This window comes from Phoenix dactylifera, chromosome 14, assembly GCF_051530095.1.
Source record: "Phoenix dactylifera cultivar Ajwa chromosome 14, Ajwa_hap1_PhDact_Kaust_v1.1, whole genome shotgun sequence".
Lineage (NCBI taxonomy): Eukaryota > Viridiplantae > Streptophyta > Magnoliopsida > Arecales > Arecaceae > Phoenix > Phoenix dactylifera.
This window is the reverse complement of record NC_143203.1, coordinates 14014836-14040245: the sequence shown is the minus strand read 5'-3', so window position 1 is coordinate 14040245 and position 25410 is coordinate 14014836. Positions and strand designations below refer to the sequence as shown.

At 46.4% G+C, this 25410-nt stretch overlaps 1 protein-coding gene and 1 pseudogene across 1 annotated transcript; one reads left to right on the top strand and one right to left on the bottom strand.

Moving 5' to 3' along the window:
* Positions 1 to 11614: 11614 nt before the first annotated feature.
* On the top strand, positions 11615 to 12232 carry LOC149751354 (PR5-like receptor kinase pseudogene; annotated as a pseudogene).
* A 12186-nt stretch (positions 12233 to 24418) lies between these two features.
* Positions 24419 to 25177, bottom strand: LOC103696865 (putative germin-like protein 2-1). The gene is made up of 2 exons (XM_039129658.3): positions 25088 to 25177; positions 24419 to 24994 (listed from the first exon to the last, which is right to left on the bottom strand). The coding sequence occupies exons 1-2, from the start codon at positions 25175 to 25177 to the stop codon at positions 24419 to 24421; spliced, it is 666 nt and encodes a 221-aa protein (XP_038985586.3).
* Positions 25178 to 25410: the final 233 nt, after the last annotated feature.

Below are 25410 nucleotides of genomic sequence, written 5' to 3'. Positions count from 1 at the left end.
TCTAATATTAAAAAAAAATCATAATTCATCAAAACTATTAATCAACTTGATTTCTATTAAAATGCTTCCAAGCTTATTATTTCAACATCCAAACCTCAACAATTCTTTTCTACTCCCAACAGGCTGAAAAGAATAAAAACAAGGAGAGTGAGCTTCATAGCTCAGTAAGTGACCATGCACTATCTTACCGAATCAAGCATATGTTGTATATGATTTAATGCATCATTTAGAAAATAGCTTTTATTGTAAAGGAAAGCATTTCATAGATACAATAATTTACCAAACTGCATTGTAACAATCCAATCATGCAGGTTCATAAAGATGAATTCAAGTATAATTTAAAACAATCATAGTCATCAAATAGTTGCCATTTAACCACATCATCTTTTAAAATAATGCTCCCAAATATTTTGTGCTACGACCACTATAATCAATGGCATGGTCATTTTCGTAATCAATAAGATATCATAGTTCGTTTTCGTTACCAACTTTGACACGTTTATCAAAATCCATTTTTGTTGGATGCTAGTTCTAAGGTGTTGATTAGCCCCAACTTCTATGGGTAATCATAGCTATATGAGAGCTCTTTAAATATTTTAAACTTTTCATAAAGCATACCTATATAAATAAGTTGAAAAAAATACTAAATAGCATCATAAAAAGTTTAAAATGCGGAATAAGAGAGGTGCCCTATTTTGAAATAGGGCCGAGAGTCAACCCGGGACCATGCTTGTGATCCACCACCATGATCATGGGAGCCAGGGAAGGGAAGAAATAAGGTGGAGGCCGGTTGACTTGCGACCTCCTCGGCTTGCTTCCCAATTTGGAGAGGAAAAATTGCTCAACATGGTGGAAAACAATAGAAAAAGGAAAGGAAGGGGCAAGGCTCCGATGTTTTCCCACGCGACTTTCCTCTTTAAGCCGAAAGATTGTGCTCGCTTTCCCCTTTGTCTTCTCTCTTTCCTTTTTTTCTTCCATGATGCTGCTAGTTCTCGATTGCCCAGGCAAGTTACCGCAGGGGGAACATCAAGTGTTGCTCCACTGGACCAAATTTTGGTCCCATCCGGTCAGAAGGGCCAAAAAGACTGGGCTCTCACATCATAGATAGATTTCTTAAGTTTGCACACAAGGATCCTTACAAGAGACTGAGAAAAAAATCTTATTATGATCTATGCTTTGCTTTTGTGTAAACTTTTTGCAACCAGTCCGGCATTGAATCATTCAATATTAACATTAGAAATATTGCATCATAACTAGATAGCGGTCTAAGATATAACTATTAAAAACATACATGGAGATCAATTTAACCATGAAATTGGATCATTGATCCAACATCAGTTGTATTAAAAATATGTGAAAAACTAAAATTACTTAAATAAAATATATAATAGAAAGCATTGAAAGTATTCTGTATTAAATACTATTAGTTTTTAATTACAACATAAATAAAAAGTATCATTAATTATCTACTTTTTAAGGATTGTAGAAAAAATATTTATGGTTCTAAAAATATTTTTAACTTACTAGTATTTTTAAATATTTTAAACAAAAAGGTTTTCTAATGTGATAAAGAATAAATGGAGTTATTCATTTTTTATTTTTATCACAAAGAGGATTAATATTTTTTATAAACATAATTAATTATTAAAATAAGAAATACTATAATATATTCATAATTAGTATATTTTGTAATGTGAACAAGTTTTGAATAAGTATAATAAATCATAACTCCAGAGACTCACTTCTATTGTGGTGGTTGACTACCAGGCAATAAGTCCAAGCCGGATAGCGTAAGATTTTACCAACGGTTCGTTGCCTCCCTTCAACTTGGTCCAGCCAGGTTCGGAGGAGAGATAGAGACAGCAATAGCTGTTGCTGCTAATAGTCCAAATTAGTAGTAGTCTAAGTCCAAGCCGAAGCTAAAAAAATGTAGGTGCTTCTCAAACCCGTTTAGAGGATGCCGTACACTATCAATCCGTTTTCACCAAACCTTTCGAGCCATGGTTGCTAAAGACAAGCCAGATCCAAATACTGTCCTTTTTTTAGTCCTCCATCTATTAAAATCCATCTTTTTCCTTCATGATGACTATGTTTGAAATCCTCCTTTCCACTCTAAGACATTAAATTTGGGGATAAATGAATAAATAATTTGTGATATCATGTCCGATAACCATTTTGACCTAATGTTAGAGCAAAAAACCAAAAAAAAGGAAAAAAAGAAGCAAGAAGCACTTTCTCGTGCTGGCATAAATAAATTGCCTTCATTGCTGTAGAATTGTCAACTCATAGTTTGCTTATTTGTGCTAAAGAATGCAAATGAATATGTGTAACAATCTAAAGAATACAAATGAATCAGCGCAGCAATCTTTGTATTTGGCAAAGAAAGAGTTATCAGCAGTTGTTGTCCATCCAGAACTGAGCCTGCAGCCGGTCAACAGCCTTCTTGCCCACCTGAAAGGCCTTTGCAAGAACGTCACGAGAGATGGGTACGTGGCTTCGACCCAAACACCGCATTGGCTACCGTGATCACACCAGAATTTTGGCTGCTCAATGCGGCAATGGCAACAGCATTCTTCGGGCCACCTCGGCCAAGCTTGGGCCATGTTCATTGTGGGCCCAACTTGGGCCATGTTCATTGTGGGCCTAACTTGGGCCCAGTTCAATTGTGATGGGCTCAGATGGGCCATATCCATTGTGGGCCCAACTTGGGCCCAATTCAGTCTTGTTAGTCCTATTTGGGCCGTACCCTTTGTGGACCCAATTTGGACCAGATCTATGCAGGCCCACTGGGTCGTATCCGTTGTGGGCCCTACCAGGTCATGCCCATTATGGGCCAATTTTGGGTCTTATTTGGCCGTGTCCAATAGTATTATTTTTTGTTTTTGCTTAGCTTTGAAATTAACAAAGAAATTAATTAAATTTAAACAAGAGAACCTGATCCACCTACCTGAAGTAGGAGTTAAGCAAGAAGAGGTAAGTAACTTAATACTTCAAGTGTGATTTTCAAAGTATTTAATAAATTGATTAAATTTTGACATATATTTTGTATTTAGTAAAATAGGTCAGGCATGTTAAATTTTATTTGAAAATTATATTATATGCTCTGAAATTTGTAAAATACGATTGGACAATTTATGAAATCTATTTTTGTATATATGCATTCTCAGCATGGCTATGACCTGTTCTGTTCTGTTCTGGCCCCGCCAATGGGGATTATACGTTGGACCTATCGACTTGTAATCTGTGAGGAACCGGTTTCGACACCACGCCACCAGTGATTAGAATAGTGGTTTTTGGACACCGTTGCCGTCGGTGACTAACAATAGTGGTTTTTGGCACTTTGTGCAACTCATGCCACTGGATTACGTGGTCATAGCCTATTATATTGAGATTCTGGTATCAGAGTTTTTTGTAAAAATGATAATAAGTATTTGGAAAGAGAAAAATGATATTATTTGTGATTTATTTCCAGTCATTGTATTTTGATTTGATATGCTTTGACCCCACTCTGGGGTATTTTGTTGCTTACTGGGCTAGTATAGCTTATTATTCTGTTTTCTCTATTTTTTAGATCCAGAGACTTGATCGTATAGGATTGGGGGAGTGCGTTAGATTTTTCGATGATTCCTTCAGTTATTAGCATTTTAGTTAGATTAGCTTGAACATTTGAATTATGTTGGCATATGCTATTTTGAAATTTTGTAAGACTGCTTTTGATTAACTTAAATATTTATGTTAATTTTAAGTATTTGTATTCGCTTCGATATGATCAGCTGCCTTGCACGCCTGTGCGGCCCTTCGTGCGGGCATGTGGCATCTGCTGCGCTTCGGGCTCGGGGCATGACAGATTTAGTGTTATTAGAGCACAGGTTTAGATTCCTAGGGATTGTGTTTGAAATAGTCGGATGGAGCTTAAGTTTTAGGATCTTTAGGATTCGTCGGAAAGTTTGAGAGATGGGTAGACATTAGGCCATTAGATGAAGGTATTTATTTGCTTTTGCTATTGATAAATTTATGTTATTTTATCAGAATTTTGAAATGCTAAAATTAGAATGCAACCTAATTATGGTCGAAACCAAAGTGTGAATAAGCTATTCTAAGAGTTTTTTTGGTGGAGCAATTTGTATTTCAAATTATAATTAATTAGATTTTGACTAAAATAAGTGAAGGAATATTAGTCATGGGATATTATCGTGAAACGTAATTATTTTTGAAGTTTAACTTGATATCAGGCACTGTGGATATTGCCTCTAGTTCAAGTTAATTATTTTGGTGGCAAGTTAAGGTTTATTTATTAAAAGTTGTTTAAAGTTTGGACTAGAAAATATTTTATAATATTCATTGAAATATTCTTCGAGGATTAAAATATGTATGTGGATCATGTATGAAACTCTTGTGTAGATAGAAAACATATTTGGGATGAAATTCTAGAATTTTTCTTTGGATTTACTTAGAATTTGAAATTTTAGATCTTTTTTAATTACAATGCAGATTGGTATTTTAATTAGAAGTGATTTAGTAAATTATGAGAATATTGATTGTTTAAATTATTTTAAGCTGGTCAGCGGTTATTAACTCTGTGATTTGGAAATAGTTTCTGATGGTTTTTCTTATTAAGGAGAAATTCAATGTCAAAGAAAAGAATAGTGTTTTTGATTTTGATTGATATGGATATCATGGTGTCATTAGCAGGTACTTCTATCTATTATGCAAAAAAAGAAAATCGTTGGAAAGTATAGTATTTTTGATTTTAATCGATATGGATACCATTATGTTATTAGTAGATTCTCCAAATCTAGTAGATTTACAAAATTTCGAAATATTTGCAATATTGCAAATAAAAATATTATACTTATTTGAGGAGTTGATCTCAATGTAAAATCATAGAGCTTATATCTTGGTAGAATTTCTTGTAAATCTTTGAACCATATTATTAGATTCTTGTGAGTTAAATATTTATAAATCAAGGCCATGGGCTGATTATGAATTTTGTATCACCATATGAGAAATGCAAGTGGGATTTCATGAGAGGCCCAAATAAGTTTAGCCAAAAAGAAAAGATTCGAGATGATTGAGTAAGCTCCCGAGTAAGTTAATCTAAAATCTTTTAATTATCGAAGCTTAGAATAAATATCAACTTGTATAATGGAATTGTCAAGGGAAACTAGAATTGGCTTAGTTCAAATTTGGATCTAGAATATGATTACTTGATCATATGATGGTACAAATACGGCAACCATCTCAAGGGTTAATCATGACCTAGTGTATTTGGAAAGCAAGGATAAAATTTTGCTTGGATATTAAAAAAAAAAATGTTGATGATATGGAATCATTAAGAAATTTTGGAGAATATTGATTAGAGTTGCGCAGCAAAAGTATGATGGACTGAGTAAATTTAAACTGGTCAAAAATATTGACTGTATTTTGGTAACATGTTATGATGAAAGACTATGTTGTTCAATAATGAATGATTTTGTTAATAAGAGAAGGTAAATACTATTGATTCTCAGGTCAATCATGATATGATTATGTTATCTCTTGGATAAACTTTGCTATTTTTGGGTATGCTAAGAAAATAATAATAATAATAATAATTTGAGTGTATCATGACTCGGGTTAGTTGATTGTTGACCAAATATAGTCTAATTTGTTAAGTATCTGAATAAACCATGCATTTTTTGTTCCCATCTTATGATTCATAAGTTTAAGTTAAAAGCTTTGTGGCATATTGAATCATGGTATCAATACTTTGCCTTGTCAGACCTGCTCTTGTGATTTGATGCAAATCATTTTTGAGATAGACCGTTGCTATCTAATGATCATCAGTACATGTTCATTTTGTGAATTACATTTCTAGCCATTTAATGATTTGACTCTAAGGTTGGTCATTATCCTTTGAGGGATCAGCACACTACCATGATAAGTGTATGAGATCTATTTCATTTCAAGTTCTATCCCAAACACAACTAATTTTAATCAATCCTATTGTGAACTGATCCTAATCCGATCTTGAGTGAACATGCATCAAGATGATAATTTCAATCTGAGATTTCAGTTAGTCACTTATCTAGTGCTAATATTGCGAGTTTATATGAAATTTTTGATAATTGATTCAAAGTTATCTATCCCACTAATTTTGATCGAGAAGAATAAGATTTTGGATTTATATTACTCAATGGACTGAGCATCTGGAAGGCCTAGATCTCTTAAATTTCGAGGACGAAATTTTTATAAGGGGGAGAGAATGTGAGATAACGCCCCTTTTGGAAGGGGCCAGAGCAGGGGATCGCAAACGCGATCCCCTCCATCTTCTCCAGGCGTAGAGATGCTGTGGGCATCCCGCGGCTGCACCGCGGTCGTCCTGTTGGAAATTGTATCCTAAATGTCAATCGTCAGTATATTGATGATTGAATTTTGTAAATGAATTGATAAATTAATAAAGTGTTATTTAGCATTATTCATCATTTCATTGTATATCTTCAAATGAACTCTTATATGATGAAGTTCTTAGGACTTATTTTATGATAAAGGAGGATTTATCCTCAAATCCTTAAACCTGTTCGCGACCAAATGATATGCTGTTCCTAGGACGACAGCATTATCGAGATTAGGTCGTTGTGTGATATATACGTTGGTTGTCCTCTTAACCAAGGAGTGTGGAGACACTGATATGTCGCACAGGTGAAGTATAGGAGTACATTTCACTGAACGTGACCAATTTCGGAACACTCTACTGTCAAGAGATGTTCCAAGTGGATATGGGTATAAGTATCTCTCAGACTTGAGATTACCACAGTGATTAGCAAGCAACTCACTGTACTTTGGTACCGAACTAGCAGAACTTCTAATTTTGAAATGGAAGGTTACTGGGTGTAGTCAAGTACTTGCGAAATTGGTTCATGAGTCGAGATGGAATTGATCCCTCCTGAAAATAGGAGATAATGCTCTGTGTTCAATTTAGCAAAATCTTGGCCAGGATAATCCTTGTGAGGAGTCACAGGATTTCTATAGTTGATCACATAGAGGATGTACGTATTATAGAGTTGACAGAACTCTGAGGTCATCCTGGCATTAGGAGTCAAAGGGATGAATAATACAGTAACCATAGTCCAGGGTTTCAGAATATTAGCTTCGCATATATTCGGCCTATCCAGATGTCGGGTACCATTGCTAGATGGTCATTTCGATTAGTACAAGAAGTTGTTCTTGTGCTACCATCTTAGATTCGAACCTATGGGGTCACACGCATAGAAGTTTATAGGTTGATCAAATGGCTGATTGATGATAAAGAATCATTCAGGGATAATTTAGTCAATTCGATTGACAAATTATCCTAAGCAAAAGTTGCATTAAAACAATCATTAAATTATTGGAGGATTAATTAGCAATTAGATTGCTAATGAACTCAATTTGATTGAGTAATTGGGCTTTGGTTGAGCCAAATTGAATAGGATTCAATTTAGGCTACATCAGGGTTTGACCTAATTGGATTGGGTTCAACCCAAGTAGATTGAGCTTGACCCAATTGATGGAACTTGATCCAATTGGATTGGGCTTGATCCCAATCAATTAGAAGACCTTATTTTATGAGGATTCTGAGTCCAAATAATCGGAATTGGATAAGAAGAAGAATTCCTAAATTTTAGGAACCTATCCTTATCCTTCTTGGAGAAGAATGATACCTTGATATATCCCTAAGATTTTCCATGCCTATCCTCTTTGTTTTTGGCCAAAAATTGGCGTGACAAGAGAGGAGGCGTGGGGCTATATTTTCTATAAAAATGGCACCTTAAATCTTCATAAAATGATTTATATGAATTTCCTAATTTGTAGGGATTGCATGGCGCATGAAATAGGGTGGTCTGTGGCTGAAATTTGAACGCATGAATTTCTATCTTTTAGGAATCCAAAATGCACAAAATTTGGATATGTTTATCTCCTCTTAGCTTCCAAGTAACCAGATTTTTTTGGAAATTTTATCAGCCAAATTAATTAGCTAAATTAGGTGTGAGGCGTGGGGGGGTCTTTTGGCTATAAAAGACCCCCACGACTAGGGTTCAATATATACAATATTTAGAGGTTTCAAAAATTCTGAAAAAAAATTTCTGAGGGCCTCCATCCCTTCTTCTCCTTCTTAATCATGTCCATCCTCCATCTTCTTAAAGAACAATCAAAGGTTGAGTGTTTAGAAGGAGAAAGCTTCAGCCACTGCAGCGTTCCTGCGCGAGCTAGCACTCCCGCGGAAAACGATCTACCAAGGGCTTCGCGTGGACAATCTATAGAGGCTGGACATATGTGCAGCTGCAAAGCATGATCAAGGAGTCATCCAAGACCTCCAAGGAATCAGATATGAGATTTGATCTCATTAAAGTTAAGATTAGATCTTAAATATGGTTGCTGAAATTTCAGGATTGCTGAAATTTCAGAATTATATGTTAGACATACAATCATTGTTTCATGCTTTACATAAACATTTAAATCATGGTTTTTGATTTTGTTGTAGAGATCTGATCTCTAGCATGCATGAACATTAAATAGTTTAATTTTTAAATGCTTCCGCTGTAATTTTTTAAAAAATAAATGCATGCAGCCCGCAAGGGTTCCTTTCACGTCCCGCGTCCACCCCACGGCTGCACGAGTGGCTTCTGATTTCGCCCCACTGCCGTGAAAATCACAGCCGAGAGCCATTGAAATGGGGTGATAAAACCCCTGTTCCTCCTCCTCCAGAGATCACCCGAGCCCTCCTTCCTCTCCTCCATCTCCTCCTCTTCCTCTCCTCCCTTCTTCTCCTCCCTCTGGTCTTGCTTCCCAAGCGGTCTGCGTGCCGCCTTGGCCAACCACCATCACCACCCGAGTCCCCTGTTTTTCGATCTATTTTGCCCGTACCCCACCGCCATCGCCGCTGCTAACTGCCGGACCGAGCCACCTGCGGCCGGGATCCGCTGCCTCCGTCAACCACCGGTAAGCCTCTTCTTCTTGCTATTCATTTTATTGCCAAATAGCTTTGATTCTTCCCTTTGTTTTGGCCCCAAACCGAGACCACTTCGGTCTCTTTCTCGATGGCGGCCACCGCAGCAGCCGCCGGCCACCACTGCGACTGGCTGGCCATTCACTGGAGGATGGCCTCTGCCACCCAGGACGGCCACCCTGCCGGCTCTCCTCCTCCCCTGTCCCTTCTGCTGTCTATAGGGGTTTGGGGAAGAAGGCCTCATCGTGGGCCAAACTGGGCCAAGCTTGGGCCTTATTCATTGTGGGCCCAACTTGGGCCCAGTTCAGTTGTGATGGGCCCAGATGGCATACCCATTGTGGGCCCAACTTGGGCCCAATTCAGCCTTGTTGGTCCTATTTGGACCGTACCCTTTGTGGGCCCAAGTTGGCCCAGTTCAGACCCGAAATCCGAAATCCAGTTCAGACCCGAAATCTGAAATCCAGTTCATACCCGAAATCTAAAATCCAGCTTAGATCTGAAACTCGAAACTCGAATTCGTTTGGCCAATAAAATGGGATTTTATAGTTAAGCCCTTGATAGTATATTATTTTCTTCTGCAATCTAGGTTTGATCCCTCTAAGAAAATTGTATTACATAAAGGTCCTCAAATATATTATTTAGTCCCTTCACTCAAGTTTTATTATAGAACAGTACTCTGTAGTTAAGTATTAGTCCCTGCAATGAATTTTATTATATAAATAATCCATTTAGAGGCCAACTTTGGGGCCCTATTGGATCAGGTCTATGCAGGCCCATTGGGCCGTATCCGTTGTGGACCCTACCGGGTCATGCCCATTATAGGCCAATTCTGGGTCTTGTTTGGCCGTGTCCAATAGTATTATTTTTTGTTTTTGTTTAGCTATGAAATTAATAGAGAAATTAATTAAACTTAAACAGGTGAACCTGATCTGCCTACCTGAAGAAGGAGTTAAGCGAGAAGAGATAAGTAATTTAATACTTCAAGTGTGATTTCCAAAGTAATTAATAAATTGATTAAATTTTGACATATGTTTTGTATTTAGTAAAATGGGTCAGGTATGTTAAATTTTATTTGAAAATTATGTTATATGCTCTGAAATTCGTAAAATATGATTGGACAATTTATGAAATCTATTTTTGTATATATGCATTCTCAGCATGGTTATGACATGTTCTGTTCTGTTCTGGCCCCGCCAATGGGGATTATACGTTGAACCTATCAACTTGTAATCTGTGAGGAACCACCTTCGACACCGTGCCACCGGTGATTAGAATAGTGGTTTTTGGATACCGTTACCACCAGTGACTAACAATAGTAGTTTTGGCACTTTGTGCAACCCATGCCACTAGGTTACGTGGCCGTAGCCTATTATGTTGAGATTCTGGTATCAGAGTTTTTTTGTAAAAATAATAATAAGTTTTTGGAAAGAAAAAAATGATGTTATTTATGATTTATTCCCAGTCATTGTATTTTGTATTTTGATCTGATATGCTTTGACCCCACTTTGGGGTATTTTGTTGCTTACTGGGCTAGTGTAGCTTATTATTCTGTTTTCTCTATTTTTCAGATCCAAAGACTTGATCGTACGGGATTGGGGGAGTGCATTAGATTTTTCGATGATTCCTTCAGTTATTAGCATTTTAATTAGATTAGCTTGAACATTTGAATTATGTTGGCATATGCTATTTTGAAATTTTGTAAGACTGCTTTTGACTAACTTCAATATTTATGTTAATTTTAAGTATTTGTATTTGCTTCGATATGATCAGCTGCCTTGCACGCCTGTGCGGCCCGCCGTGCGAGCATGCGACATCTGCGGGCGTGCGGCGTTTGCTGCGCTCCGAGCTTGGGGCGTGACAGTTAGACCATTGAAGTAGTCGGGAAGGGTGGTCGTGATTTGCTTTGTATTGTTTTATAAAGTAGTAATAAAATGGTTTCAGTTGTCCGCCAATTCCAGTAGACCGTGGCCATAGGCAACGTTCCAAAAGACAAAAGTATAACTTGATCTATAACCAGTGATGGTCGGTGAGAACAGCTGATGGAATAGATCAATATTCGCCGCCTTTGACGGTACAACGGTTCGGCCAGCTAAATAGATAAGGCTTGTTCGTAGTCTAATCATGAACCAGTTCAGCCATTTTTATTATAATTTAATGAATTACTTATTTCTTTCATTTTATGCTAGTATGGACATATGTGATGCATGTGAAAGATGTTAATAAATTTAAAGACATGGTCATCAATTGTTTATTGAGACATTCCTCCTCCAACTTTATTTCTGTTGCCATGGAAAATTGAACATTTCAATTCTATGTCGGAAGAACGGTTCAAAGAAAGATTCAATGCTGGGAGCCTTCATGAAAAAGTTCGGGCACTAGACCCCAGTGAAATTTAGCTACTTCGATGTGGAGAAGATGGCCTTTTCCTTCAGTCACAGAATAGGTCAAGGTAGTTACGGTGCAACGTACAAAAGGAAGCTTGATAATAATCGATCGGTGGCTTTGAAGATCTTGAAGAGTTCTGATGGCAACAGCAGGGAATTCTTCAACGAGGTTATCAACATTCCTTGCACTTATCATGACAACATTGTGAGTTTACTAGGCTTTTGTTTAGAAGGGTTCACAAGAATTATCATATATGAGATCATGGCCAATGGACCACTTGAAAAATTCATTTATATTAAGAAACAAATTATTCTAGATCTGAAATGGGTGGAGCTATTGGAGATTGCAATTGGCAACGCATGGGGCTTAGAGTATCTCCACCATGGCGCAACATCGGAATTCTACATTTTGCTATTAAACCACATAACAAACTACTAGATGAAGATTTTCATCCAAAAATATCCTACTTTCGGCTTGCTAAAATTGTGCTGCTCGGCTGATAACATCAGATCAATGGTCAAATCTTGAGAGACTGTAGGGTACATTAATTGCCCGTGAGGTCTTCTCAAGGAATTTTAGAGGCATCTCTAGCAAATCCATTGTTTATAGCTATGAGATGATTGTGCTTGAAATGGTTGGAGAAAGAAGAAATGTTGAAGTTCAAGCAGACAACATTAGTGAGATCCACTTCCCACATTGGATTTACAAGCATCTCAACATGGATGAAATTTTGAAACCTTTCGGGGCCATGACCAAAGTGGAAGAAGAGATCGCCAAAAAATCATTCTAGTTGATTTATGGTGCATCCAAACTAAGCCGATAGATAGGCTCTCGATGAGTAAGGTTCCAAATATGTTGGAAGGATTGTTGACATGCTAGTTCTATTTCCCTCTTAAGATGAATAAAGCATTCCCAGACAAATCATTCTCATGAAATAGCATCAATAGTTACTTGTTAGAATGGACCTAACATATTTGAACATATAATAGGTATGCTGCCCATAGTGCTGTAGTCATCCATTAATTTCCTGTGTCAGATAAAGATTTTAGAGATGTGGTTCTAAAGGCCTAATAATTCTTTTAACCTTCAACACATTTATATTTTACTTTCATATTTAAGGAAATCAAGGAAAAAAATTACAAATTTCAAAGTTTAAGATTTCTTTAGCAAAAGCTCATCTAAAATATATATATTAGTTTTTACGGATATTTTTGGAGTCCAAAGGTGCATAGGTCATAACTCCGGGATCAGTTGGAATGACTTGCTTCTAAAACTGTTGCTGGTGGTCCAAACCGAGAACGATTGGCACAGCGGTGTGAACGGGGTTCCCTTTGAGTTGCTTTGGTTGCGCTCCGCCCTCCGCCGTGAAACCTGCAAGCAAGCCTCGCACCACCACCGGGGTAGTGGGGGCCCTCCGACGATCAAGTCAGAGGAGATTGAAGGAGAAGGAGAAGGAGAAGGTAGCAGGTGAGATGATACTCTGGAAGATATATCTTACCCTCCCCCTTCCCCCCCAGCCTCATATATATCAGGCTGGGGGGTTTTTCCGGGGATTCGTCATCGTGTGGCACGATGGGGCTGCCACCGACATGGCCGTTACAGGGCGTCGTGGGGCAGCGCTGGGTACAGCCAAGGCAGGGCATAGTGGAGCTCCGCTTTGTACGGCTGTTACAGAGGATCGTGGGGCAGCGCCGGATACGGCCGTTGCAGGGAGTAGTGGAGCAGGGGGCCGCGGCGTGCCTCAGAGGAACAGTCTGTTGTTGTCGAGAGATTGCCGACTCGGGGTCGGATTGCTGGATCAAGGGGCAGCCGACTCGGGGTCGGGCTGCGGAGCCGAAGATATCCGACCCGAGGTCGGATTGCTGGATCAAGGGGCAGCCGACTCGGGGTCGGGCTGCGGAGCCGAAGATATCCGACCCGAGGTCGAATTGCTGGATCAAGGGGCAGCCGACTCGGGGTCGGGCTGCGGAGCCGAAGATATCCGACCCGAGGTCGGATTGCTGGATCAAGGGGCAGCCGTAGTCTTCCTGGGCGCGCGTGCCGGTCACGTGGGGCATGGTGGCTAAGTTCCCCCGTAACAGTAGCCCCCCACTCCCGAGCCTGGAACCAGGAGGGGAACGGGTGAAGGGAGTGATGCTTCGAGATTGCCGCCATCCCTCGGAAAGGCGCGCGCGCTCCGAGCTTCCCGCCTTCTTTATGGCATATGGCAGTTGTCGGTGATCTGGCGGTCTGCGGATTTCGGCGGACATCCTTCCTCTTTTTAACTCTCGGTAGCGCCTCGCCGACTCCTGACTCTTGAAGTTCCTCCGGCGCTAGGCCAGGCATCCGAGGGTTAGGCCTCAGGAAATTCATCCGGCGCTAGGCCAGGCATCCGAGGGTTAGGCCTCAGGAAATTCTTCCGGCGCTAGGCCAGGCATCCGAGGGTTAGGCCTCAGGAAATTCTTCCGGCGCTAGGCCAGGCATCCGAGGGTTAGGCCTCAGGAAATTCATCCGGCGCTAGGCCAGGCATCCGAGGGTTAGGCCTCAGGAAATTCTTCCGGCGCTAGGCCAGGCATCCGAGGGTTAGGCCTCAGGAAATTCATCCGGCGCTAGGCCAGGCATCCGAGGGTTAGGCCTCAGGAAATTCTTCCGGCGCTAGGCCAGGCATCCGAGGGTTAGGCCTCAGGAAATTCTTCCGGCGCTAGGCCAGACATCCGAGGACTGAGCCTTGGGGAATTCCGCTCGTTGGTCGGCCAAGGCTGGCGCAAGCCGAGGCGACCGGTCGGGGCTTCAGGCTAGTCTACTCCCGGGATGATCATCGGGTTAGCCTGGCATCCGAGGGCCGAGCCTCGGGGAATTCCGCTCGTTGGTCGGCCAAGGCTGGCGCAAGCCGAGGCGACCGGTCGGGGCTTCAGGCTAGTCTGCTCCCGGGATGATCATCGGGTTAGCCTGGCATCCGAGGGCCGAGCCTCGGGGAATTCCGCTCGTTGGTCGGCCAAGGCTGGCGCAAGCCGAGGCGACCGGTCGGGGCTTCAGGCTAGTCTGCTCCCGGGATGATCATCGGGTTAGCCTGGCATCCGAGGGCCGAGCCTCGGGAAATTCCGCTCGTTGGTCGGCCAAGGCTGGCGCAAGCCGAGGCGACCGGTCGGGGCTTCAGGCTAGTCTGCTCCCGGGATGATCATCGGGTTAGCCTGGCATCCGAGGGCCGAGCCTCGGAAAATTTCGCTCGTTGGTCGGCCAAGGCTGGCGCAAGCCGAGGCGACCGGTCGGGGCTTCAGGCTAGTCTGCTCCCGGGATGATCATCGGGTTAGCCTGGCATCCGAGGGCCGAGCCTCGGAAAATTCTGCTCGTTGGTCGGCCAAGGCTGGCGCAAGCCGAGGCGACCGATCGGGGCTTCAGGCTAGTCTGCTCCCGGGATGATCATCGGGTTAGCCTGGCATCCGAGGGCCGAGCCTCGGGGAATTCCGCTCGTTGGCCACGCGCCTGTCGCTTGCCGCTCGACGGAATTTCTCCGTGGCCAGCTACGATCGTGTTTCTCCTATTCTCCAAGCGTCGCCTGGGGAACACCAGAAGGGTATTAAATGCTAATTGAGGCGTTACCTGGGAAATCGGATCGCCAGTTGCTGCTTGCAAGGAGTGTCAGTTAAGCGGCCGCGATACGCGCGCTCTTCAAGGCGGATGCGGCCTGGGCGCGAGCGGAGATACGTGGGCCGTGGGATACACACCGCCCGGAGTGTCCTGCATGAAGAATGCAATTAAGGAGAACGACGCTTAGGAGATCGTGGGAGGATACGCCTCGAGAGCTGGAACGGCTCCGGATTCGGTGCGCCCGCCTTTATTGGAGCCACCCGCATCGGAACGACCGGGGGGCCACAGTTTGGCTATAAATATAAGTGTAGGTGCGGTGGAGCCTGCCAAGCCGGAGCTGTTCAGGTTGCCATGGATCGTGGACCTCCTCTCCGGTGCGTGGCTGGGAAGCCCCTGCCGGAAGGACGGGAGGTGCGCCCCTCGCGACTTCCGCCAACTAGCCGTTTCATCTGGGATCAACGGGGAGATTCTCCCCGGTGGAACTCCGCCCTAGGCGTTTCATCCGGGATCACATCCCCCCTCTTTTCCGTCCCACCTCCCGATTGAGCTTTGCGCCAGACGCTTCATCCGGGATCGCGCCTCCTCGCGCTCTTCCCCCTTGTATTCCTTCCCTCCCCTTCTCTTGGGGAGGGCCGGAATATCCTTTGGAGGTGGCGTTCCTCTAGGAGCAGTGTGAACTCCTTCTTCGTCCACTTCTTCTTCGTCCGCGCCGGCTCTTCGTCTTTTGCGTGAGGCATCGATGGCGCCTCCGGGGACAAGCACCCACGCCCGGTGGGATTGCAGCTGCTTCGGGTGGAGGGTTCGGGATCCCGGATCTTCAACTCTACGGAGTCCCCACCTCTTCCTTACTTTCTTTACTCCCCAATCTCCCTCTGGGAATTCTTTGTAATCACACGAACACGCCATTGTGACCGGGAATTATTGAAATGAAAAGGACTATACATTTTTTGAACTGTCTTTCTGGCTTTGTCTTTCTACTGGTAATACACCCGTAGGTTAGCGGAATTCCAGCTCCTTGGAATTTCTCGACCATCTAGGGCCTCCAACTGGTAGGAGCCAGGTCGGTTTACCCAGCGAACCCTATACGGGCCTTCCCAATTTGGCGCCAGCTTCCCACCTTCCGCGGGTTGAGATGCTTTGGCTCGCCTTAGCACCAGATCTCCGATTCTGAAAAGTTTCGGTCGGACCTTGGAGTTATAATATCGGGCCACCCTCCGCTGATACATCGCCATCCGAACCTGCGCCATTTCTCTTGCTTCTTCCAAGAGGTCCAGGTTCCCTCGGAGTTGCTCCGAATTGGCCTCGGGTCGGTGCGCGGCCACCCGGGGCGAGGGGAGTCCGAGCTCCACGGGAACAACCGCTTCCGTGCCATAGGTTAGGCTGAAAGGTGTCTCCCCGGTAGGGGTCCGATGCGTGGTCCGATACGCCCAAAGGACATTCTCGAGTTCTTCGACCCAAGCTTGCCCCGTCCGACCGATTCGCGCCTTAATTCCTTGGAGGATTGTCCGATTTGTGACCTCGGCCTCACCGTTGGTTTGGGGATGCGACACAGATGTGAACCGATGCTCGATCCCGAACTCCTCGCAGAAATCACGGAAATGCTTGTTGTCAAACTGTCGACCATTATCCGAGATGAGGACTCGGGGTACCCCAAATCGGACAATGATGTTTTTCTTCACGAACTTCCGGACTTGCGCCTCCGTGATAGTGGCCAGCGGCTCTGCCTCCACCCACTTGGTGAAGTAGTCGATTGCAACAATCAAGAATTTTTGCTGGGCTGAAGCGACGGGGAATGGTCCGAGGATATCCATTTCCCACTGTGCGAAGGGCCAGGGTGCGGTGATTGGTGCCAAGGGGACAGAAGGGACTCTCTGGACGTTGGCGTGGCGCTGGCAGGCGTCTCATTTCCGTACATGATCCTTTGAGTCCTCCAACAAGGTAGGCCAATAATAGCCTTGCCTCATGATCTTGTGCGCCAAGGACCTAGCCCCCAAGTGCGATCCGCAAACGCCCTCGTGGACTTCGCCGAGGACGTAGGCCGCCTCCGAGGGGCGGAGGCACCTTAAGAGGGGGGCGGTAAACGAGGTCCGATACAGCCTCCCTTCATAGAGTACGTAGTGGGCGGACATCTTGACAAGTCGCCGAGCTTGATCTTCGTCTTCAGGGAGGATCCCTTCGGCGAGGTAGACGACGAGCGGGTCCATCCAAGACGGCTCCGGATCAATCGCCATCACCGCTCCAGCCTCGCCGATGCTCGGGGCCTCCAGGGTCTCCAGGTAGACTGCCCTCGACAAGTTGTGCGCCTCTGCGCTCACCAAGCGGGACAACCTGTCGGCCCTAGCATTTTTGCTTCTGGGGACCTGCTGGATGTCGACACTGCCGAGATCGGGAATGAGTGCTTGCACCTTCCGGACGTAGTTCTGCATGGTCGGGCTCCGGGCCTCGAACTCCCCACGGACCTGCCCGACCACCAGCTGGGAGTCGGTGAAGACCTTCAAACGCCGGATGCCGAGCTCCCTGGTGAGTTTGAGTCCCGTGACTAGGGCCTCGTACTCCGCCTCGTTGTTGGTCACTGAAAATCCCAATCTCAAGGCATACTCGGCTATCACTCCATCAGGACTGGTAAGGACCAGCCCGGCTCCTCCACCCTCGGGGTTCGACGACCCATCGATGTGAAGCGTCCAGGTCGGGAGGTCGAGGCTGGGCGTTTCCGGCAGTCTAGGTTCCGCCTCCTGCACCGTGCACTCAGCGAGGAAATCCGCGAGCACCTGGGCCTTGATGGCGGGTCGAGGCTGGTAGCGGATGTCGAACTCACCGAGTTCTATTGCCCACTTCACCAGCCGTCCCGCATTCCCGGGGTTGCTGAGGATCTGTCGTAGTGGTTGATCAGTTAAGAGGGTGACAGAATGGGCCTGGAAATAGGGGCGGAGTCTCCTGGTCGCGGTCAGCAGCGCGAAGGCGATCTTCTCAGCCTTCGTATACCGCGTCTCGGCATCCCGTAGGACCCGGCTGATGTAGTACACGGGCTTCTGGAGCTTTGCCTCTTCCCGAACCAGCACCGCACTGACCGCGGTTGGGGAGACCGCCAGATAGAGGTAGAGCATCTCCCCTTCTTGCGGCTTGGACAGTAGGGGAGGAGACGCCAGGTATTCCTTGAGCTGGTCGAATGCTGCTTGACATTCGGCCGTCCAGAGAAAGTCTTTCGGGCGTTTTAACACCTTGAAGAATGGTTGGCAGCGTTCGGCCGATTTTGCCACAAATCGTCCAAGCGCGGCGACCCTTCCAGCGAGCTCCTGAACCTTCTTTACTTTGGTCGGAGGGGACATACCTTGGATGGCCTTGATTTTGTCCGGGTTGGCTTCGATACCCCGCTGGTTGACAATGAAACCGAGGAACCTCCCGGCCGAAGCGCCGAAGGCGCACTTCGCTGGGTTCAGCTTTATGCGAAACTTTCGCAAGGTGGTGAAAGTCTCCTCCAAATCCGCGATGTGCTGGTCTGCGTGGCGGCTCTTCACCAGCATATCGTCCACGTACACCTCCATGTTCCGGCCGATTTGCTCTTTGAAGATTTTGTTGACGAGGCGCTGGTAAGTGGCGCCAGCATTCTTCAGACCGAAGGGCATTACCTTGTAGCAGTACAGCCCCCGGTCTGTTATAAAGGCAGTTTTCTCCTCGTCCTGTGGGGCCATCATTATCTGGTTGTAACCGGAGAAGGCGTCCATGAAAGACAGCAGCTGATATCCGGAAGTCGCGTCGACCAGTTGGTCTATTCGCGGAAGCGGAAAGCTATCCTTAGGGCACGCCTTGTTCAGGTCGGTATAGTCGACGCACATCCTCCACTTTCCGCTCGCCTTCCGGACAAGTACAACATTTGCCAGCCACTCGGGGTAGCTTACCTCCCTTATGAATCCTGCCTCCAAGAGCTTGTCTACCTCCTGGTCGACCACCCGGATCCGATCCGGGGCACAGTGTCTCTTCTTCTGCTTTATTGGTCGGTGGGTCGGGTCGACGTTGAGGGCGTGAGAAATGACCTCCGGGTCGATCCCAGGTACATCGGCCACCGACCAGGCAAATACATCGGTATTGGCTCGGAGGAATTCCACCAACCGGGCCCGAGCTCCCGGATCGAGATTGGCGCCGACCCGGACCGCCCGGTCGGGGCGGCCTTCCTCGAGGGGGACTTCGACCACACCCTCGGCCGGCTCCCCCTGCCGCAAGGCCACCTCGTCTCTGGCATCAAGGGACTCGACGCTTAGGGCTTCCACGGGCTTCTTCCCTTTGAGGGTTGCTAGAAAACATTGCCGTGCGGTCGGTTGGTCACCTCGGACCTCTCCGATCCCGACCGCCGTGGGGAACCGCATGAGCAAGTGGTACGTGGAGACCACCGCGCGAAGGGCGTTCAGCCCGGGTCGCCCGAGGATAGCGTTGTAGGCCGAGGGAACACGGACGACCAAGAACCCGAGTCGCACCGTGGCTTCTGCGGGTGCGACGCCCGCAGTCACAGGCAGCTCAACGACACCTTCCGCCGGGACAGCGTCACCGGTGAATCCTACGAGGGGGGTGGACATTTTGTGCAACAACTGTCTGGACAAGCTCATCTTTTGGAAGGCCTCGTAAAACAAAATATCAGCTGAGCTTCCACTATCCACAAGAACACGCCTTACATCATAGTTTGCCATAGTGAGGGAGATCACCATGGCGTCATCGTGGGGAGTCTGAACCCCCTTTACATCCTCATCAGAAAAGGTGATTACATTGCCGACCCTCTGCCTCTTTACGACGGCCGTCCCTGACGCTTCCGTCGAGCCCCCTGCGTTCCTCACGGGCCGAGAGCAGCCCCCAGTGATAGTGTGGATCACGCCCACAACGGGTCGATTCTGCTCCCGAGGCTCCGGAGGAGCCGGGTCGGCCGGACGCGGGTCTGCGGGGGGACGTCGGTCGCTCACATATCGACCGAGACGCCCCCGACGGATAAGAGCCTCGATCTCGTCCCGAAGCTGGAAGCAGTCCTCTGTGTCGTGGCCGTGGTCTCGGTGGTACTCACAGTACGCCCGGGAGGGCCTCTTTCCAGGGATCCTTCGTATCTGTCTCGGGGCCGGGAGGTCCTCCCGCCCCTTGATCTCCATAAGGATCTGGGCCCGGGGAGTCAGGAGAGGGGTGTACCGGTTGAAACGTCGGGGCGGAGAACGAGGGCGTGAGGCGCCGTGGTTCTTCGCCGGCGACGGGCTTCTGCGCCGACGCTGGGGCGTCGGGCTCCTCCTCTGGCATGCCTCTTTCCGCCTTTTCTTCCCAAGCTTTGGAGGGATCTCGGCAGCCTCCTTGCTCTGGTGGGCGGCCGCCTCCTCGGCGTCCGCATACTGGTTCGCCCGGGACAACAACTCTGGGAAGCTCCGCGGCAGGCGTTTGTCCAGGGAGAAGGTGAGCCTGCCCTTCCGGAAGCCACGCTTCAGGGCTGAAAGAGCTACCTCCTGACTCAGGTTTCGGACCTCCAGCGTAGCCCTGTTGAAGCGGGTAAGATAATCCCGCAGGCTTTCTCCCTCGTTTTGCCGGACGTCAAAGAGGGAGTCGGAGACCAGTCGCCGCCGGCTACTGACGGCGAAATGAGTGATGAAGAGGCGAGTGAACTGGTCGAAAGACCGGATTGAGTCAGCCTCCAGCCCGGCGAACCACGCCCTCGCCGGGCCACGGAGGGTTGCCGGGAAGGCCTTGCAGAGAAGGGGATCTGATGCTCCGTGGAGGAGCATAAGGGTCCTGAAACTCTCGACGTGATCCCGCGGGTCTGCCGCCCCGTCATAGGGCTCGATCGCCGGCATTTTGAACCCCGGGGGATTCGGGGTCCGCAGGATCCTCGAGGCAAGCGCCGGCTGGGAGGAGATCTCTAAGTCGGCGAAGGGATCTTTGGAATGGCCCTTCAGGACCTGGAGTTGTCGGTGGAGATCGTCCACCCGCCGGTCCAGGGAGCGCGACCGGTGGGTGGGAGACAAGGAGCGGCGAGTGGGGGACCGACTGGAGCGCGGGTTCCTCGAGGACTGGGGGGTCTGGGAACGCGCCTGGGCCCGCCTCTCGTACCCCTCGCAGCTCCGATGGGAAGGTCCCGGCAGAATAGACCGTGCTCGAGAATCCTCCTCGCGCCGGCGCTCCTCCCCATGGGAGAGGAAGGAGCGCGGGTTGAGGAGGACAGGCGAGCGCTCAGGGAGCAGTGGCTCCTGAGCCCGCTGCGGCGCCCGGGACATCGCACCCTGCAGATTCTGCACCGCCTCCGCGAGGGTGCGAACCTGCTGGGCTAGCTGGTCGAACTGGGCGGCTTCGACCGTCTGAGTGGGCGGTGGGGTGGTGGAGTGTTGCTGAGAGTGTGTTGGAGATGCAGCGGCCTCCCGGCCGGAGGCGCGAGTGGCCCCGCGACCAGAAGCATTGGAAGCTCCACGACCACCTCGCCGTGCCATTACGATCGCTCTGAGATCCGTCCCTTCCTCTAGCGCCAACTGTTGCTGGTGGTCCAAACCGAGAACGATTGGCACAGCGGTGTGAACGGGGTTCCCTTTGAGTTGCTTTGGTTGCGCTCCGCCCTCCGCCGTGAAACCTGCAAGCAAGCCTCGCACCACCACCGGGGTAGTGGGGGCCCTCCGACGATCAAGTCAGAGGAGATTGAAGGAGAAGGAGAAGGAGAAGGTAGCAGGTGAGATGATACTCTGGAAGATATATCTTACCCTCCCCCTTCCCCCCCAGCCTCATATATATCAGGCTGGGGGGTTTTTCCGGGGATTCGTCATCGTGTGGCACGATGGGGCTGCCACTGACATGGCCGTTACAGGGCGTCGTGGGGCAGCGCTGGGTACAGCCAAGGCAGGGCATAGTGGAGCTCCGCTTTGTACGGCTGTTACAGAGGATCGTGGGGCAGCGCCGGATACGGCCGTTGCAGGGAGTAATGGAGCAGGGGGCCGCGGCGTGCCTCAGAGGAACAGTCTGTTGTTGTCGAGAGATTGCCGACTCGGGGTCGGATTGCTGGATCAAGGGGCAGCCGACTCGGGGTCGGGCTGCGGAGCCGAAGATATCCGACCCGAGGTCGGATTGCTGGATCAAGGGGCAGCCGACTCGGGGTCGGGCTGCGGAGCCGAAGATATCCGACCCGAGGTCGGATTGCTGGATCAAGGGGCAGCCGACTCGGGGTCGGGCTGCGGAGCCGAAGATATCCGACCCGAGGTCGGATTGCTGGATTAAGGGGCAGCCGTAGTCTTCCTGGGCGCGCGTGCCGGTCACGTGGGGCATGGTGGCTAAGTTCCCCCGTAACAGGTGGAGCTATTGGAGATTGCAATTGGCAACGCATGGGGCTTAGAGTATCTCCACCATGGCGCAACATCGGAATTCTACATTTTGCTATTAAACCACATAACAAACTACTAGATGAAGATTTTCATCCAAAAATATCCTACTTTCGGCTTGCTAAAATTGTGCTGCTCGGCTGATAACATCAGATCAATGGTCAAATCTTGAGAGACTGTAGGGTACATTAATTGCCCTTGAGGTCTTCTCAAGGAATTTTAGAGGCATCTCAAGCAAATCCATTGTTTATAGCTATGAGATGATTGTGCTTGAAATGGTTGGAGAAAGAAGAAATGTTGAAGTTCAAGCAGACAACATTAGTGAGATCCACTTCCCACATTGGATTTACAAGCATCTCAACATGGATGAAATTTTGAAACCTTTTGGGGCCATGACCAAAGTGGAAGAAGAGATCGCCAAAAAATCATTCTAGTTGATTTATGGTGCATCCAAACTAAGCCGATAGATAGGCTCTCGATGAGTAAGGTTCCAAATATGTTGGAAGGATTGTTGACATGCTAGTTCTATTTCCCTCTTAAGATGAATAAAGCATTCCCAGACAAATCATTCTCATGAAATAGCATCAATAGTTACTTGTTAGAATGGACCTAACATATTTGAACATATAATAGGTATGCTGCCCATAGTGCTGTAGTCATCCATTAATTTCCTGTGTCAGATAAAGATTTTAGAGATGTGGTTCTAAAGGCCTAATAATTCTTTTAACCTTCAACACATTTATATTTTACTTTCATATTTAAGGAAATCAAGGAAAAAAATTACAAATTTCAAAGTTTAAGATTTCTTTAGCAAAAGCTCATCTAAAATATATATATTAGTTTTTACGGATATTTTTGGAGTCCAAAGGTGCATAGGTCATAACTCCGGGATCAGTTGGATTGACTTGCTTCTAAACCACTGGATTGTCGGTCATCTTTGTTTTCGGACTCTTAGTCATCTATGCTTTCAAATGATGATACTTTCAGCCTTCAACTAGTGCAGACCAGTTTTCAACCCTTGATTTCTTTACCCTATTCCTTTTATAAGTTAAGATGGTTCTGTTCCTTTAGTTGGTGAAAGCTTGTAATACCTACTCTATTTTGGTTTTTCTGAAGTTGTATATCTCTACTCTTTGGTACTCCTCCCTCTTAGGTGTAGCAGCAGGAGCATCATCTAGTATATCTACTTTTTCAATTCCTTAATAAAGGCAGGGTGGTTATTACCTCTCTTATCATCAAAAAAAAAAGAGGAAAAAGAGAGACTTTCTTGTAAACTAGAATCTTTCACTACAAATTAAAACAGAGTTTTACCTATCAAATTTGTTGATGGGTGGCCCATAAAAAAAAAATTGGCAAAATACTTTTCTAATAGCTTTATCTAATTTATTCGTATTATAAAATAGATAAAAGGTTAAATTAGATGATGCTATGTGATAACTGGGACAACAAAATCAAGCTCGATCTTGGAGTTCAAATAACTGGGACAACAGATAGTGTCCTGAATTATGGTACATTAATTTATATAGTACTTAATTTGGAGAAAGGCTAGGAAAGAAGCAAACAACCTGCTTCCATTAGAAGACAATGACACAGGATCACTCCCAGTAATGGTTAGAAAATAGATACTAGTGTTGTTCCAATTGTCCAGCATAAAGATACAGTCGACAAAACAGACTGCCAAGTCAAAGTAAACCAGCATCCAGCAACTCCCTTGTTCAATCCTCGATCATTAAGCTATCACCTCAAGCTGGATTAAACACTTCGAGATGCAACCGAGTTGACAACTTTCTAGGACATATTGCAGAAGTAAAAATGGCCCTCTGGGGTCTGTTGGAAGCAGCTACCATTGAAGGTTGGTGCAAGAACCTAGCAAACTTGCCAGCGAGCAAACAGAGCAAGAGAGAACAATGATGCATTGGCAGGCTTGAAAGATGGGTGATCTTTTCAAGATAACAGGTCTGGGCTCTGCACTTTCGATAGGGCCTTATGAAGTTAAATTATATAGAATACGATGCACGTACACCAAACAAATGAACACCTCTAAACCAGCGGGTGTTCTTATTGGTCGACTAAACAGACACCTATTTAACCATATGCCAAACAATGGCTTTGTGGAAGCAATTCACAAGATGAACCATATGTGCTGACACTTGCACTACGCCGTTTGTGGCCTTCTTCACTAGTTGTTAGCCACCCAGAACTGAGCCTGGAGATACTTGATCGTATCCTTGCCCACTTGGAAGGCCTTGGCCAAAACCGCATCAGAGATGGGTGGGTTTGATCCAAAGACTGCATTGGCTATAGTGATCACTCCAGGGTTCTGGCTGCTTAAGGCTGCAACGGCCACGGCAGGTGTTGGACCGTAGTTGAATTGGAAATGGATTAGACCTTCGGGAAACACAAAGACATCACCCTTCTTGAGCATCTTAGTGAAGAGAAGGTTGCCGTTGTTGGTGTTGGATGTGACAAAGCCGACATAGAGCGTGCCTTCTAACACTGTAAGGATCTCGGTGGCCTGGGGATGGGTGTGTGGTGGGTTGAGACCGTAAGGTGCATAGTCTATTCGAGCCAAGGAGATGCCGAGGGTGTTGAGCCCTGCAATTTGGTTCACATTCACCAGCGTCATCTTAGACCCAAGCTGGTTCGACGTGTTGTCAGGCATATCGAGGCCGGAGAAGAAGAAGTCGTCCGCTGTCACGTGCATTGGTGGCTTGCAAACAAAACCATTCACAAGGACGGCATCCGAAGGAAGAAGCTAAGCAACAAAGGGTAACTCGTAAACCATTATGTTGAAACCAGTAAAAGATAAGAGTGAAGAGTAATTACTAGGGGACTTGAGGTCAGCAACGCAGAAGTCTTGAAGTTGGCTGGGATCGGAGGCCATCACACGAGAGGAAGCCAGGTCAAGGAGAGCAAAGAGGAGGATATGGCAAACCATCTCTTTCCTATACGAAATTAAATCTTTAGAGGAAATGAGGGTATTTGGCGGCATAAGAAGGCGTGGAGAGGATCGGTATAGATAGACCAGGAGATGGAACTAGTCATGCTCTAATAACGCAGTAGAAAAGTCCATGAGGTTAGGTCAGGGGCGGCTCAATACATTTGGGGGCCCAAGGCGAACTCATTAAAAGAGGCCTTTTTTATTATTATTTAAATAATAAATTTTTTTTA